At 35.7% G+C, this 18054-nt stretch overlaps 1 protein-coding gene across 1 annotated transcript; it reads left to right on the forward strand.

Moving 5' to 3' along the window:
• The first annotated feature begins 5025 nt into the window (after positions 1 to 5025).
• Positions 5026 to 8380, forward strand: LOC147537657 (ras-related protein Rab11D). Its single transcript, XM_086641844.1, has 2 exons — positions 5026 to 5504; positions 7631 to 8380. Exons 1-2 carry the CDS (start codon positions 5272 to 5274, stop codon positions 8076 to 8078), a joined length of 681 nt encoding a protein of 226 aa, XP_086497970.1. The 5' UTR covers positions 5026 to 5271; the 3' UTR covers positions 8079 to 8380.
• Positions 8381 to 18054: the final 9674 nt, after the last annotated feature.

The raw sequence follows: 18054 nt of genomic DNA on the forward strand, positions 1-18054 counted from the left end.
GAAGCAACAACCTGTTGCTAAGTCATCAACAGAGGCTGAATATAAAGCCTTGTCTATTGCTGCTGCTGAAATGCAATGGATCTCTTTTGTCCTCACTGAGCTAAAACTATCAATTACCAAGCCTTTTGTTCTATATTGTGATAATCTTGGTGCCAAAAATATTGCTGCTAACCCTATTTGTCATGCTCGAACAAAGCATATCGAAGTTGATTACCATTTTGTTCGAGATTTGGTATCTACTGGTTCTATTGTCATTAAACATATTCCAACTGCTGAGCAACCAGCTGACTTGCTTACTAAGGGTTTGGCTCGAGCACTCTTTGTTCCTCTTCGTGACAAACTGATGTCTTTGTCTGGATCATCAGTTTGAGGGGGCATGTTAGTGAAGACCTTGATGATGATGGTGTTATCAAAGTGTAAGAATTAACAAAGTTGTTAAAACAAAAGTAGTGTTATCAAAGTGTAAGAATAACAAAGCTGTTAAAACAAAGTGTGGGTGCCTTAGCTATGCTATTGAGTGCCTAAGTAGATATAAGGTCTGCCTATATTCTGAATAGTTGTTAGAAAGTTAGTTAAGAAGTTGTTAGATTAACAACTCTCTAACTAACCTTCGTTTTCTCTCTCTAAACTCTTTAAATAGAGCTGAGTAGTTGTAATTGAAGATGATCGATTTCCAAGCTAATAAAGTTGTGACTTCTCTTTATTTTCTCTGATAATCTTCATCTTCTTCACTACTAATTCATCATCTTCTTCATCCTTTCCGCCATTAATGTCATTTAAGCTAATCTTTACACCAAGTTTGTATGGTACACTTCGAAGAGGTCGATCATCATGTGTTTTCATAGATAGAGCTAAGAAGTATGGGTGCAATTATTTTGCCGTTAAGATTAAAACATCATTTCTCTGTCATCAGGTAGTTGAGCTCAACCCTAGAAATCACTTTGCTGCAAAATAAATAGGGTGCGTTACCTCTTTCATCATTTTGATTAAGATAGCGGGTAATGCTTCTTTTGAAGCAGATACATACATTATCAACTCGTCTCCTGTGCTCGAACCATCCTACTCAAAAATTGTTATAAAGAAGCCAAACTACTTGTCATCCTCTGGACTTCTCTTGGTTTTTTTTCGGGTTAGGAATATCTGTGAGGGTTGCTGCTACCTTTGCTAGGTTGGCCTCAATGCCTATGTGACTGATCATGAATCCTAAAAAAATTCACGACGTAACCAGTGGCGAAGCCAGAAAATTTCTTCTGTGGGGGCACTTTTAAAAAGAGAAACTCACATAAAATAAATCAAACAATATATATTAGCCCGTTACATTTTAATTTACTATATTGAATACTTTTTGGATCAACTCAGTATAAAAGTGGTTCGTCCTACACTATAGTTATCATATTTAGAAAACGACAAACTCTGACGAATTTTTTTTTCAATCAACCTATTGCTATTTAATCTTCTTTGAATGATATAAGAAATACGTAGGTGAATTTCATTATATTCTTAATTATATTTTTAGGGTAATTTAGTTCAATTTTTTTAAGAAAACAGAATTACACAATTTAATTTAGAAACATATACAAAGGAAACCAAAAATAACAATACTTGCTTTTTCGTGGAAGAACTTTACACGCAATCAAAATTCTGAAAGTAAATAAATTATATATATTCATGTTTTTATCTTATTTCATTTCTAAGGAAACTGATTATATACGGTCACGTTTTTTACTAAAATATTTTACGATTTATTTTGATTGTAATTTAATGGTTACACATTTATTTATGTAAATAGTCAAACTAGGTAATTAATCTAACACACTAAAAGAAAATGTATCTTTTATGCCAAAAAATAATTTTATTTTGAAAGAAGAGATGATTAGGAAAAAAAAATTGTGTTACTCATTAGACTAGGTTTACCAAGAAATTAAATTACAAAATAATCGATATATTTCACTTCACGGCTAAAGAATCATATTATAGTGCGATGGGTTTTACACTATTTTTCCGTAGACTTGAAATAAATAGTGGGTTTGCTACCTAGAAAAGAAATAAAAAAAAATCATTTAAGAATAAATCTTTTTATTTAGGGATAGTGTTAAGGGGAGGTCTTGGGAGCATGTGGGGGCATGCGCCCCCACATGCCCCTTACTAGCCCCGCCCCTGGACGTAACTTCAAAGGCACACTTATCTGGGCTGAGCTATCTGTTGTAAGCTTGTTGTCAGTTAAAAACCATTTTTAGGTTAGGGGTGAGTTTTATTATAGTATTTCCTTTTTACTATCATGTCATTTGTGTAGCACTCCATTGATTTCCCTATTTATTCCTAAGCAATAGTGTTGACCAATCATCGGTAGGTTGCTCTAGCGTTCTTGCTAAACGACATTTGCTGAAAGCAGAACAATCTTTTGTCAGTCCAAAAGGTTGTATGCTTCTGATCTGCCACATGCGTGGCTATTTGGTGATATCGAGCAAAGGCGTCCATAAAGCTGAGCAGAGCATGACCTGACATCGAATCCACTAATTAGTCGATCAAAGGTAATGGGAAGTTGTCCTCTGGGCAGGCTTTGTTCATATCATTATATCGACGCACATGCTCGATGTATTGTTCTTCTTTTGGACCAGTACTACACTACCTCAATACTCTGAGTAATGTGCTTATCTTACCACCCTAAAGCCAGAAGTTTACCTACTTGTTTAGCGATCCATGTTTGTTTCTCATGAGAACAGTTTTTCTTTTTCTGTTTGATTGCTTAGTGATCTGCTTTTAAATTTAGTTAATGAGAGATAATCGACGCGTCAATGCCTGATACCTCATATGTGATAATCAGGATCAACTACTAGTTCTCGTGTTTGAATCTCAAGGGTTACAATACTGGGATCGCTTGATTTTGTTTCGATGGCCACGTCACATTGTCCTAGTTTAGTGCTTTCGATTTTTTAGCTTTCGTCGAGGCCTCCCATCCTAACATCTTTTAATTGTTTTATTTTCGTGCATTGTGTAGTCTTTTTCACCGAGTTAAGCTATGACCACCATCAGACATGTCCTTGTTGGAATCACAATACGGCCTCAGCTTGTTCCTTGATTTCCTCAATTGTCCCTATAGAGCTAGTGCAGTGTAGAGCATATAAGACCTATAACTTGAAGGAACCATAGGCGAAATATGGTGTTATATGCTAAATGCAGATCCACCATGACGACTTCAAATTCAGTCTTCCTTTGTACTTTTTTTTATTTCCGATGAAGATAGGAAGCTCAATCATGCTTTCAGCTCTGACTCGATAGTATCCAAGACGTGACAAAGGTTGGGTATATGGTTTCAAAAATCACCTACCAATATGCAGCTTCTCAAAACACAATTTTGACGTGATCTCCACCAAACAAGTGTTGTCAATCAATATTTGTTTGATTTATTGATCTTTTATTATGAAGCCAGAGCTATATCATTGGGGGTGAGTCCTTTCTGCAGATTTTCATTCGTAAAGGCAATGGGAGGAGAGTCCCATCGTCCCTCAGCCTCCTTGTCATGATTATCCAATTCTTCCTACAATTTTGGCAAATCGAGCTTCATCGGGATTATAATCTTAGCGTCCTCTTACTTCTCTTCTTCAACCGAGCAATCTCTGATGTCAGATCTTTATCAAAGGCGATGGTGGATTCAAAGTACTTTGAATGTATGTGTTGGACTTCGTGAGAAAATCGAAATGTTGAATTCGAGATACCTTCTGACACTGACATATCCTTTGACATTTAACCATCTGTGTATGAAAAGTGGATCCTTGCTTCTTTCTAACTTTCTACGTCACATAGCTTTGTTTGGGTTAATATGAGCTTAGGGGATCGAGCTCTCCTCGATTGATTTATCTGCTTTGAGCCTCTTACTAGATCCGGACTTAGGTTGGTAAACTTCCTTTCGGACCTACCTTTCCGTGCCTCGAGGTACTACGAAGCTTAAGGTGTCGGCTTGGTTTCCGCAAACCTCTATTTTTTCGAGACCCAAAACAGAGCTCTTACCAGAGCTGGCTCAGTTTTTTTTTACTTCGCTTGTCTCTAAGCCACAATTAGGTTTAAGGCGCGAAGGAGACTCATGCCTACCTCCCATGTCAAGGCCGACGTGGGAAGGCTCTGTCAGATCCGCCTTCCTAATGGTTTTAATGAGAGTTTCCCCATGTGTATCTCGGTCCATTCGTTAATTTCTTGACTTGGTCGGTAACCAATATTTGATTCAATTATAATAATGAGTATATCAATTGTTCGTCAATGTCTACATACGTCTACTGTACCCCGTAAGTACTTTTGAAGTATTAGTAAAATATGTTATTTTGTATAAAATAGTAATAGCACCAATGCATTTTTAGAAAAATGTCAATCACACATTTTATCTATAGAATTAATGTCTTGCGATATCTTGAACATTATCCACAAAACATTTTATCTATAAACTAAACTAAGTGTCTTGAAATGTCTACAAGATATTTTATTTATGAACTCAATTGAAAAATCTACTAGACGTTTTATTTATGGACTCAATATCTAAATATCTTAGGTGTTAGTTCAACAAAAAAAATAAATATCTTAGGTGTTATGAAATCGGGAGTGCTATAATGATAAAATCCTTGACTTAAATGACTCATTTTCACTAAAAGACAATTTCTTTTTTTAAATTTGACTTTAATTTAGACTATCTTTTTACCCGTGTGACTCATTGAGTCAAAAATTTTGTCAAAATTCTTATGTACACTTAACATTTCGCGTTCTGAAATATCTTTACAAATTTTTATGTACTTTTTGCCTATAAATGTCCACCAGTATCTCTATTCAATGGAGCCAATATACCCCCACTTGGGTCTGTTTGTAATGGGTAGCCGAGCCGGAGGCGATTCCCAACCCTAGGAAGTAGTAACGGATATGCGCCTGGTGCCCTAGAAAAAGTGCTGTTTTTCTGATTATTTATATTTGCCGATTATTCGTTATCATCCACCTGAGGAAGTCCAACACTACATTTAACTTCAATACTTACCACCGTTCGATATTCCACCGACTCCAATCCAAGCTTAGGGCTGACATCAACCTCGAGGTGGATAATTTCTCATTTACGCTAATGATTCCTTCGTAACTTCAAATATTCACCTTCTAGTCTTTTTCTTTCTCTTAATTTCGCTCTCTTTAACTGATCGAGTGAGATCTGCTTCACTTTGATCTCTGTTTCTCTCTCAAGATCATCAATTCTAGAGAGAGAAAGAGAAAGAGAAAGTTAGAGAGAGATTTAGAGTTGTAATGGCGAACAATGGTGGATATGGAGACGCGAATCAGAAAATCGATTATGTTTTTAAGATAGTTTTGATTGGAGATTCAGCAGTTGGAAAATCTCAGATTCTATCTCGTTTTGCTCGGAATGAGTTTAGTTTAGATTCAAAAGCTACAATCGGTGTTGAGTTTCAAACTAGAACCCTAGTTATTCAACATAAGAGTGTTAAAGCTCAGATCTGGGATACCGCTGGTCAAGAAAGGTAAACCAATACTTAAACCTCTCTGTCCATCTCTTTCTGTAAATCTTAAGTCTATAATCTGATCTAGTTTGTTTATGTATGTTTTGATTCATAATTCGCCTATTTTGGGACTGTTCTAGTTGAGTTTGAGAAACCAATTTGTATTCTAGGGTTTCATTTATATGCTATGATGATCTTTTGCTTTGCTATTTTTCTACATTGTAAAACATTAAGACTGTAAGATCATATGCTATTGATGTTCAAACTTGTTTGATTATAAGTTAAGTAGTGAGGAGTACTGAATCTTGCTTCTCAAGGACAATCTCTCGATCTTTATTCCAGACGATCATTATTCCACACGATCATTTTCTCAATTGATTTTTCTTTGATAATTATGCCAAAGATTAGTTCATCCTTTTCTACTTAAAGACATAAAGTTACTTGGTGATAGAACGATACCTGTAAAATTGTTAAATAATCTTTACCTAAAACTGGATCTTAGTGTTAAGAGGCATGATAATTATCCATGTTCAACCTTCACGATTCGCATTGTCATTTGAATTTTCTTTTCGATCTTGACTATGGAGTTCCATAATTCTGTTTTCCAGATTCCTTTACGAATTTATGCGTACTTATTTGTATACCAAATAAGGTTTAGTTTAATGTTGAAGTATATAAATGAAGATATCTAGTTTTGAAGAACAGGTTTCACGAATGAATGCTCTGTTGAAAGTTAGGGGAACCCCTTGTTAGGACAAGAAAGAATGTGGTCCAGAGAAACAAAAGAGAGAAAGTATTTACTTTTTAAACTATTGATAATTTCATACTTTTACGAGTTCCATGATATGAACCTTTTTTTTTTCCAATTTAGGTCATTGCCAAGAGAGAGTACAGTCGAAGATTTATGTTGCTATGCTCTATAGTCTTTTCTAAGATATCCTAAATCATTTCTCTATGACTTATCCTTCAATCGAATAATACAAATGGTACCACTAACTTGTATTACTGTAATCTTAGGTTATTTATGTGACATAAACAAGAAAGGATTCCACTGATAGCCCATTATAGATTTCGTCAGGTTAAGGAAAAAACACTTTTCCATATCTGTCGTATTAGTTGTCTAACTAAGAGAACTACATTCTTCGTACTAGAAACCTTTACTCTTGAGTTACACAATCTTTTGAGTCATGCATATCATTACATATTCCTAAACAGATATTAGCTTTGCATGTAGATACTAGCTAAGGTTTGAGTTTCCATTTATTGCTGTGGTTTCACGTAAATGAAATTTATAAGTATGCAAAGAAGATAAATGTGTAAGATAATCACATCTGCGTTATAGTCTTTCCCGACTCCAGAGAAACTATTCAATTGATAGATCTCATAAAGAGAAAATTCTTGTCCAAGTAAATACCTCTCCAAGGTGCTCTAATAAGATGTTATGATTTTCTAATATATCTTGTGAGGCCCAGTACCTTCCTACATTGTAAGAAAAGAATAAATGTGTAAGATAAATCACACGTCAAACAAATTTGGCGAAAAGATAGAAAAAGAGGAACACACGGATTATGTACGGGGAAGTTAGTTCCTACTTTCTATTCTAACTTCACTGGAAGATGAATATTTCTCTCTTATGAGATAGTTGAGATCAGTTTGGTATCTCGGATACTTTTCCAAATAATCACATCCCATTTATGCGTCACTGTTGTTTAATTAAGTGCTACTGTGCTAGATATAACTCATTTGTAGTATGTTCATATAAATTTAGCAAAACGGGGTATGATTATCATATAGCTACTTCTAAAACCAAACATTAACACCCTATTTTGCCAAATTCATTTGGGACATATATGAAAGAACTTGTACGTATGTCTATATTTGCAGATATTCCCAATAACAGGTGATTTATCTGTTAACATCTTAATTTTGTTAGTGTGCACGAGAAACTAGGGTTCAAGTTTTATTGTTTCCGAAAACATCTTAATTTTGTTGACGTGGTGTCGTGGTCACATATCTTCGTACACATTAAACAACAAGGACATTTAAATGAATTTCATTCCACTTTTTTTCTTATGTTTCCACATAAATTTGAGTTCTTCGATTTTGTATTTAATTTTCTTTTTATGACATTCTTTTGGGGTGAACAGATACAGGGCAGTCACAAGTGCATACTACAGAGGAGCTGTAGGGGCCATGTTAGTCTACGACATAACTAAACGCCAGAGCTTTGATCATATACCGAGATGGCTAGAAGAGCTTAGAGGCCATGCAGACAAGAATATCGTGATCATACTTATCGGAAACAAGAGCGATCTCGAAAACCAAAGAGCTGTCCCAACTGAGGATGCCAAAGAATTTGCTCAAAAGGAAGGACTCTTCTTCCTCGAGACATCAGCATTAGAAGCAACAAACATTGAGACTGCCTTTTCAACCATCTTGACAGAAATTTTCAACATTGTGAACAAGAAGACTCTAGTTGCAGACGAAGATCAAATCAATGGAAATCCAGCATCCTTGGCCGGTAAAAAGATCATCGTTCCTGGGCCTGCACAAGTGATTCCGGCAAAGAACAAGATGTGTTGTACATCATCTTGATGTTGTTCGATTTCTAGTTCATCTATGATCCTCTGGTTTTCACATTTCTGGTTTTTGTGTATTATATAGTTTGATTGTATGATTTTAGGTTTTCAGGAAGAACAGATTGATTCCATACATGTGTGTGGGAGACAGTGGGAAAGCTGGTTTTGAGAAAAAGGAAGGTAGCTGGTCTAGTTTTTGTGTTTTTATCACTATATTCTTGGGAATTACTTCATCTACATGTGTTTTCATCTTTGTTTGAACTTCAAACAAGCTTAATACCTTTTTGTTAAAATGGATAAGTGATGGTTATTATCAAAGTTGAAAATGTGGGAGTGAGAAAATGGATGGCAGCCGTTCCATCTAGATCTAGGGCGCGGCCACTACATGTTAGCGTCCAGTACATTAGCGAGATTTGGGTGATGGGTTTTCTTGAGTTTAATCTTCCTTTTGTGAAAATCTTCAGGCCCTTTTAAACAAAATCAAGTAGTTCCATTTAATGGAGTTCTCATCCAGTAAGGAGCTCATAAAGGTGCTCCATGTGCCGAGGTATGTATCACTGAGTCAATGAGTCAGATTAGTCCTTATAAATTATGATAGTGTTATTTATGGTTTATCCAAGGAAAATCGATCAGTCAAGCACTCGAGTTTCTCACAAAAATGACCCTTTTGTTCCTACGTCTGTCTATACGAGTAAGAAGATATTGGGGTTTTGTGATGAGGATTATACATGGGAAGAAGAAGAAGATGATGAAGAAGGAAGGAAGAAGAAAGAGAAAGAAATTTTTTTTGCCTTGAGGTCGCCGGAGCTTGTCGATGACGACTTCACGACAATTGACGCCGTTAAGTCAAACATTGGTTGCGGCATTGCCTCTTAAACATACACTGCTTTGAACTAAATTAGGGATTGCTTTTGGCGAGATTGCCTATAACAATTTTGGATATTGCCTATAAAATCTCCATGTTCATTTTATTTATTTTCTGAATATTGATTAAAATGGTCATTACAAAGACATTGATACGTCAATACAATGTGATAAACCCGATAACTGTCGAATTACTACTAGCTTAAAATCCTACGAATTAATGGCCTAAAGTAATCCAAGTTCTAATGGTTCAATCTCAAAAATATAATCAGATCCCAAGTTTTGTAGATTGTGATAAAATTACAATAAGCTTCTCGGCTCAATTGTAGCAAGTAATTTTTGTCCTTTATGGCACTTTCCTTATACGACCGCACCTCTTTCAACCAAATAACAGTGTTTTCTTTTGGCCACTGGTATTTACAGAACTACTAAGAGCTATTTACAGAGCTAACCATATCTAGGTATAGTATTTACAAATACTTTACCTTTAATCACAATTTATTAGGTATTTAGAATTAGATTCCTATTTTAGAGATAGGTAACATTCTTGTTCTTTTTTCTACTCCCTTTGCTTATTTGTTTAAGTTTCAAACAAATCTTGTCATAAATTTAGGGTTTTATTGGTCATAAGTTTCTATTTAATATTATAGATTTATCTTGATGTATTAGGGTTCCATGACTTCCTGTTGTTAATCTGACCATGTTATGATTTTTATCTTCTTTCTCTAGAAATCTTGAATCATATATACTCATTGAAGTAAATTTCTCTTTAGCTCTGTTGGTGGGATTTTACTAGTTTTAACTAGGGTTTCATGCTTCTTTTACTAAGTATTATGATTCTCTTTTAGGATTTTGAGGATAGTTAAAACTTTTTGTTGAAATTCGTGGAAGAAGATAAGATTTTGTTGCCATATTTTGCAAGGAGATGTCCTTCGACCAAAGATGCAATGCGAGCAATTTATCGGATATGATAATTGATGAAGAAGATCATCAAGTCTGGATGATTTAGGGGTCGTAACGTTTAGCTAGAAACCAACTACGATCTTCGAATCACGAAGAGATTCGTGACTAACTTTGTCCGGATCGTACATCGGGTTACACAAAGAGTGTCAACTTGATCGGAAGATATGAGTAGAGGGATGAGACATATATAATTGGGTGATACCCATAGATATTTCCCAAAGGCCTAAAAGAAGTTTAGGCAAAGATAGTGGAAAAGACCCGAAAGAAGGAATTTTGGGCCGGGCAACAAAAGAGCTATTTTGGGGCCCAAAAGGGGACGACCCAACTTAGGCGTGTTCCCTTATAGGGGCCGGCCAGATCTGCCCGAGATGGGCATGATGTGGTCGGACATGCTTAGGAAATCAAGAAAATAGCAACTAGTTGTTATTTTCAAGGGTTTCCTAAATCTTATTCAAAAGGGTTTTTTTGGAAACCTAATTAGGGTTCTACTCTAACTTAGGGTTTTATATAATGCCTGTCGAGTCTTGAATAAGGAGTGGAAAATTCTCAAGGAGCTTTCAATCTCTAGAACATCAAGTAGAGAAAGAAAGAGGGAAAATTCTCAATCAATTATCTAATCAAAGAAGGTGTTCTTCAATCTAACCACCATTGGAGTTCTAGCTAACAATAAGGTGAGAGATCAAGGTGATTGCTCGGTGTCCCAATTAGAGGAGCTACAATTGGAGCTCTTGGTCTTCTCAAAAGCGATTGGAAAGGTTCGAGGAAAAATTAGCGATTAAGGTATTTATTGGAACTGGTTAACTTAGTTATGATTATTAGCTTATGCATGAGATCCTGGGGATATTAGTGTTAGACATGTTAGATGTCTGAGGTTCCGCTACCAACACTAGGAGACTACATAACCCAACAGTGGCGTTAGAGCCTCTTGCACGTAGCTAATATTCTGCTAAGTTTCAGACCAACCTATGCTTGTTTAGATAGATAGTTGTGTCTAAAAGTGTTTTAGGCACATCAATTTGATTAGTTTTGAATGTGATTTAAATATTATTACTCCCTCCGTCCCAAAATTAAGAGTCCACTATTCCTTTTTTAGATGTCCCAAATCAAGAATCTCATTCCTTATATATCATATAAAATCCTTTACTTTTCCATAAATACCCTTTCTTATATGTTTTCAATATATGGTGCATTTATTACGCTAATTAAGACATTTGATTATTTTCAATACAAAAACTTGTTTTTCCAATGAACCAATCCATTCTTTTGTATTAATCAAGAGAGAAATTAATAGGGTTAAATGTATTTCTAAAATGAAAATTGTAATATTTGAATTACTTCAAGAAAAGTTATCAAATAAATAAGGGCAAACATGGAAGTAGGGAAAATATGAAAATAAGTTGGACTCCCCCCAATATGAGACTTTTAATTTGAGACGGAGGGAGTATTCAAGTTGATTGTTGAAAAATGTTTCAAAAGTTCAATTTTGATCTATTTCGATTTTGTCAGAAGTTGTTTTTTTCATCAATTTTTGAAGTTGTTTAAAAACAAAAATTTGGGTTTTTCAGAAGTTTCTAAATTGTGGGACAACAAGCTTTTGTAAGCACAAGAAAAAAAGGAAACGTGAGAGAAAGATTTTAGAAGTTGCCTAAGTCTGGCCGGACGTGTCTCGAACTCCTGACCAAGACCATCTCGGGTTAAGGGCACGTCTAAGACGCGCCCCAGGCAAACCCGAGCGTGTCTTGGACTTAGTCCGAGACGCGAAGGGACTTCACCAGACGCGACTTTGGACGCGTCTGGAGTGCCCTAGGCATCTCGGTCCTAGACCGAGATGGCCTAGGACCTCGCCATTATTGGGTTAGTCTATATAAGGACCATTATAGAACATAAAATGTGTTGAATTTTCTCAAGAGAAAATCATCGCTCTCAGATATCTTACAGAGAGAGGATTTTAGAGAAAAGCTCCCAGTTCTTTCTAACTAGTCAAGAAGGAGTTCTTCATCTCAACCTTCATCAAGGTCCTAACTGACTTAAAGGGACAGAGTTCAAGTCAACTTACTCGGTGTCTCAAGTAGAGGACCTACTTTTTTGAAGCTCTCAATCTTCCATTTAAGGCGTCAACTCGAATTCGTGGGAAAGCAAATAAGGTATTCCTCTTTTCATGTTTAGTTCATTATTAGTTCATGCACGTGATCCTGGAAACCTAGTGTTAAACATATCGATGTTTGAGATTCCTCTAACAACATTAGGTAGAGTCAAATCCCAACAGTGGTGTCAGAGCCTCTTGCACGAACTAGTTTTGACTATAAGAATTAGATTCGGACTTGTTTAGTTAGATAGAAAAATTTGAATAGAGATTTGGACATGTATTTGATTAGTTTGAATACGATTTAGACGTAATCAAATAGGTTTTGAAAGAGTTTCAATGCATAGAGACATTAAATTTTCGGGTTTTTTGAAAAGGATTATCGAAAACAAGTTTAATGGATTATAGATTTTTTGAATAAAAGATTTTTGAAAATTGAGTTTTTGATGGTGAATAATCATCAAACAACAGCTGGAATCAATAAAAAAAAAAGGAAGAAGAAGGTCGGAAAAGGCAGTTTCCAAAAATTTTGGAAACTGCCCGGTCAGACCCGCCAGGGCACGTCTGGGCCGGACCCGCGCATATCTGGTGTATCGCGAGACGCGAAAAGACCGGTCTGGGACTTATCCCAGTATGCGTCTGACCGGGAGACGGAGACGCGCAAGTCTCGGACATCCCAGACGCAGTTGGGCATCCTAGTCCGAGACGGACTAGGATGTCTGAGGCACGAAGGTCTCGGACATGCCCAGACGTGTCTGGTGTCCCAGCACGTCTCGGTATAGAACAAGACGTTGGACATGAGCCCGACGTGTGCGAGACGCGTCTAGTACGCCTATGGCATCTCGGTTCGGCAGACCGAGATGACCTATAGACCAAGCCTGTTCCAGACTTGTGTTGGACGCGTCTGGAACGTGCCGAGACATCTCGGACTTCATGTCCGAGCTGGTGTAGGCAGCTTCCTGCCCCAGACGCATCTACTACGTGCATAGGCATCTCGGTCTAGTAGACCGAGATGGTCTATGTACCTGTCCCAAGGCCAGATGCGTCTAGGACGTGTCTGGAGCTATAGGAAAGCGTTCTAGCCGAGAGCTAGGACGCGTTTTAGTCCGAGGGGCCAGAACACGTTTTGGTCCATACCGAGACGTGTAATTAATTACTCCCTCCATCCTAAATTAAGAGTCCCATTTTAAAAACACAATTTTTTTTCACAATTTTTACCCATATTAATTTTTAACATTTTTTTTGAATTTAAAAGAATTAGCACTATATATAAGATTAGTTTCCATAAACACAAATTATTCTTATCTCTTTCTAAAAGATTACCAAAATAAGAATTGTTTTAATTAAGTAATAAATACATTATATATTGTCAACACGGGTATAATTGAAAAATCTATAGATTTTATATGATAAAAGAGGAATGAGACTCTTAATTTGGGACAGACGAAAAAGGAATACGAGACTCTTAAATTGGGACGGAGGGAGTATAAGAAAACGGGATGAAAATCATATTTTACAAAAAGAAAAGCTAAAAAAGAAACTGATCTAAGAGCATCTCCAATGCAAAACTCAAAAAAAACTCTAATTGACTTATGCGTTGAGTCTCAATTGAGATTCTTTTTCCTATGTGGCTAATTTGAGTGTCTCTAATTCAAGTCCTTCTCCAATGCAATACTCTAAAAAACTCTAATAGATACACATGTCACACATACATTTAATAGAAAAAACTGGTTGAGAAAGAAAGGCTTTCTATTGGTCCAAAAATTAAATTTGATGACAAGGACACTTAAGACTCTCAAAAGAGATCTCAAAAATAGAGTTTCTAGTCGAGACATCTTAAAACTTAATGCTTCCACGTCATCTTCAGATCTCAATTGAGTTTTGCATTGGAGAGGTTTTTTTCTGAAAAAAAAAACTAAAGTCTTAAATGACACTTAAAATTTTAAGATTGAGTCTTGCATTGTAGATGTTCTAAAAGTAGAGGTCAAAAGATAATTGTAAGATCAAAACTCTAAATAATTAAAGTGCAGGAGCACAAACCATTTTGCTTGTAAAGAAACAAAAAACAATCAATTGCTATGATGAGGATTGAATTCCAACCAAACGTAACTAATTGTCCAACTCAGAAGACGAGAAATCTCCCTTTTTTTTATTGTGCCACCCAAACCAAAGGTAAGTTTTTTTTTGTTGAAGGTAAACCAAAGGTAGTTGACATCTTCAAACACACCTGGTATACTTTTATTCAGCCACTCGGAAACCATTCCAATACCAGGGAATAAAGACCCAAATTCATTGCAACTTCCTACCCTATTTGCAACTCTACTTCAAAACATATAATTATTTTGTTCATTTTGTCAAAATAAAAGAACAAAATATAAAGGCGCAGTCTAAAATTACTCAACATAATCAGTAAATGCCGAACGCAAGCTTGAAATTACTCAACGGAGTCTTCAATTACTCAACAAAAGTCTTCAAGTGCCTGACACAAGTCTAAAAATGTCAAACTAAAGTCTTAAAATGCTTAACAAGTTAGATTTGAGGGCGGAAAGGGTCACATTGACAGAGGAAATGTATCCAAAAGAGAGCTTTAGGAGGGAAAGTCTTTGACATGAGTGGTTAGGTTTTGGTTACTGAGGGCTTCGTATGTTTAAATCTGAGTCCTTCAAAATTAGATGACCCAGATTTTAGTCAAAAGTCCAACGTGTACAACTCAGTTGGATGACAATAATGATGTCAAAACGAGTCACTAGGAAAGTACTCATTCCAATTCCATTTTCTTTATTGGTGTCTAGGTAGATTATTATCGTCTTTTGTTTCAAAAACATATTTTATTATATAGGGATTTACTATTTAATTGTATTGTTCAATTATCGGAAACAATAGGGGTGTATTTTTTTTTTTGTTAAAACTATACATTATATTAAGAACTTAAAAAGTTTTAACAAAAAAAAAAGAACTTAAAAAGTTACTGCAGTACATATTAACTAAAAGGAAAGACACATTCTTCCACGTCTTCGTTCTGTGCTTCTTTCTAGCCCACTTCGCTAGTTTGTCTGTCTACCAGTTTGAGCTCCTTCCTGTGTATATAAATCAATTTTATTTTTGATCTCTTGAATTCTTCGTATATATATCATCGATTGCCACTGAACTGCGTGTCTCTTGTTATTTATGTTGCTGATTAAGTTAAGGTTGCCACTCTCTATTATAATGTAATTGTAGTTGTGTTCTTCCGCCCATACTAAGCCGTTTAGGATAGCTATAGCTTCGCTTTCTTCACTATTCCTTGCCTCTATGAATTTGGATTCTGCGTTGTGTATTATCAGGCCTGTTCTGATGATAGATTCGATATTCGTAAATGAAGCGTCTACATTAATTTTGAGGAAGGGGGTATCCATTTTTCTGACTTTGTCGGGTTGTTTTTATTTTCCTTTTGAACGTTTTCGAAAAAGTTGTTATCATGTTGATCATTGTGCTTAGAGTATTATTTTGTGTTGAAAGCAATGGTCACATCGTGTTTTCCAGATGATCCAAAGAATAGTGGCATAATGGATATTATTTGCTGTGTAGCATTGTTGTGACTGTTGTTGCCAAGAGAAAATCTATTCCGCTACTGATGTTATATTTTCGGATATAATATTAAAATGGAACCAGATGTTTCTCGCAAGTGGACAGTGTAGGAGTGCATGTTCTATCGATTCTTTTTCGTTGCAATTCGGACAAATCAAGTTGTTATCAATGGTTTCTCCGATTCTTTCTCTTACTGGAAGATCCTTAGTACATATTTTCCAAATGAAAAGTTGTACCGTTGGCACTGTGGGGAACAATAGTGGTGTTCAATAAATGAAAATTAAATAAAAATAAGATAAGCACATAAATCTGTAGTGAAAATAATAAATCCCTACCAGTATTCAATTTCATTTTGTTGTAATATATGATTGAGAGCTGATGCTATGCCCGAGCGGGTGACGTGGCCGGTCCAGATTTAGAGAAAGAGAATTTTTCACTTTCTCTCTTTAAATCTGGCCCGACCACGTCACTCGACCGGAATTCGGCCAGAAAAGTGGCCGGGCGTAGCATGGTTTTCGTATATGATTTACCAAGTAAAATGAATACATAAAGATACCTACCTGATTCAATATTTTACTATAAAGTGAAAAAATAGATTAAGAGATCATTAATCCATTGCACAAATTATGTGAAGAACGAAATATTAACAATCTAGATCCCTAGATTGTTTATCACATTGTTTTAGATTCTTTATAGAATAAGTCCATGATTTTCATGTGTTTCGCTGAATTTTTCCCTTTTCGAATTTTAATACTATGTGGTTCAGTCAAATAATATTGGCTCAAAGACTATTAAAAAGAAGAACAAGCAATTATATTCTAAGATAAAGTTAATTATCTAGTCCCACTATATATTTAAGAGTTAGTTCCTATATGGCATCCTACTTTGTGACCAGCTTCCTTTATGGCCCCATTTTTTTCGTAAATTCAAATATGACCCCCTTTTCTTAACACCGTCAGTCAATTTTTATGGTTAATCTTTTTGTTTCCTTATCTACCCTTCTTATAACAATGATTTCAAAATTCAAAATTGACCCCCTTCTAAATTTGGGTCAATTTTCAACAAATTATAACTACTTTAGAAGAAAGTAGGGGGCCAAAATAGAATACATGAAAAAAAAAAAATTAAAAAACACCTCATCTCTCCCTCTCTCTCCTCCATCTCAGAGCCTCTCTCCTCCACACCATGTATCTCGCCACCTCATCATCTTCTCCGATGAAGGTCGCCGGCCGACCAAATTTTCCGGCGACCTTCAATTTTTTTTTTTTTATCTCTCTAATCTCTTTCTCTTTAATCTCTCTAACTACTCTCTCTCTCTCTCTCTCTCTCTCTCTCTCTCATTTTTCTCTCTCTCATCTATAGTAGAATCTATCTGTATGTACTTAACAGTCTCCTTGCTCATACTTTTTCCCCTCTTCAATTAATCTTAACATTTAGAAAGATCAATCAATATCTAATCAGCTCTTTATTTTCTATATCATTAAGAAAGGATTCTCTAATTTGTTTACTTGAACTCAATCTATACAATCTATTATTAAGAAGTATGAAAACCATCTGATTGTGCTACATGCAATGAAAACCATCAATAGGATCTAAAAAAAAACCCTAACTCGACCCCATCGACAAATCCGAAGTGAACTGAAAACAAAATTAAAGAGATGAATGAGGAAATATGAGAAGATTAACGCGATGAAGACTTTACCTTAGTGATGACTCGGTAGGAGATATAAGATTGGACACCATTTCCTAATTTGACAGGATCAGTAACAAAAACTGATAAAAATGGTTGTGAAGATGGAGATCTCGGACTTTGACTAGATCCTGATAGACTTCTCTGCTGCAAATTCAATTAATTACAGAAGATTTAGTAGATAAAGAGAAAATCAAGAATACCAATCAACTTATAAATAATCAAAGTTAGAGAATTTCGATAATTACCGGAGCGAACATGTTCCAAGTGATTCCAGATGAGAAAATTGGATGAGATAAACACTTTCTCTTTAATCGGGTAGAGTCTGGGAAATCAAATTTCAGGAACCTAGAGTGAGAGAGAGAGAGAGCGAGATTAGTTAGAGAAAGATAAAAACAAAAAATTGAAGGTCGCCGGAAAATTTGGCCGGCCGGCGACTTTCATCGGAGAAGATGATGAGGTGGCGAGATACATGATGTGGAGGAGAGAGGATGAGATGGAGGAGAGAGAGGGAGAGATGAGGTGTTTTTTAATTTTTTTACATGTATACTATTTTGGCCCCCTACTTTCTTCTAAAGTAGTTATAATTTGTTAGAAATTGACCCAAATTTAGAAGGGGGTCAATTTTGAATTTTGAAATCATTGTTATAAGAAGGGTAAATAAGGAAACAAAAAGATTAACCATAAAAGTTGACTGACGGTGTTAAGAAAAGGGGGCCATATTTGAACTTACGAAAAAAAGGGGATCATAAAGGAAGCTGGTCACAAAGTAGGGGGTCATATAGGAATTAACTCTATATTTAACCCTCTTTATCTATTACTTTC

This window comes from Eschscholzia californica, unplaced genomic scaffold (assembly GCF_041429995.1).
Source record: "Eschscholzia californica isolate CP2 unplaced genomic scaffold, dmEscCali1.0.p SCAF_5, whole genome shotgun sequence".
In the NCBI taxonomy this organism is placed as follows: domain Eukaryota; kingdom Viridiplantae; phylum Streptophyta; class Magnoliopsida; order Ranunculales; family Papaveraceae; genus Eschscholzia; species Eschscholzia californica.

What these genes read in the sequence shown, in the direction of transcription:
- LOC147537657 (XM_086641844.1), top strand. Translation starts at nt 5,272, where the DNA reads ATGGCGAACAATGGTGGATATGGAGACGCGAATCAGAAAATCGATTAT. An exon ending in GATACCGCTGGTCAAGAAAG is followed by an intron (nt 5,505 to 7,630) that starts GTAAACCAATAC and finishes TGGGGTGAACAG; the next exon opens with ATACAGGGCAGTCACAAGTG.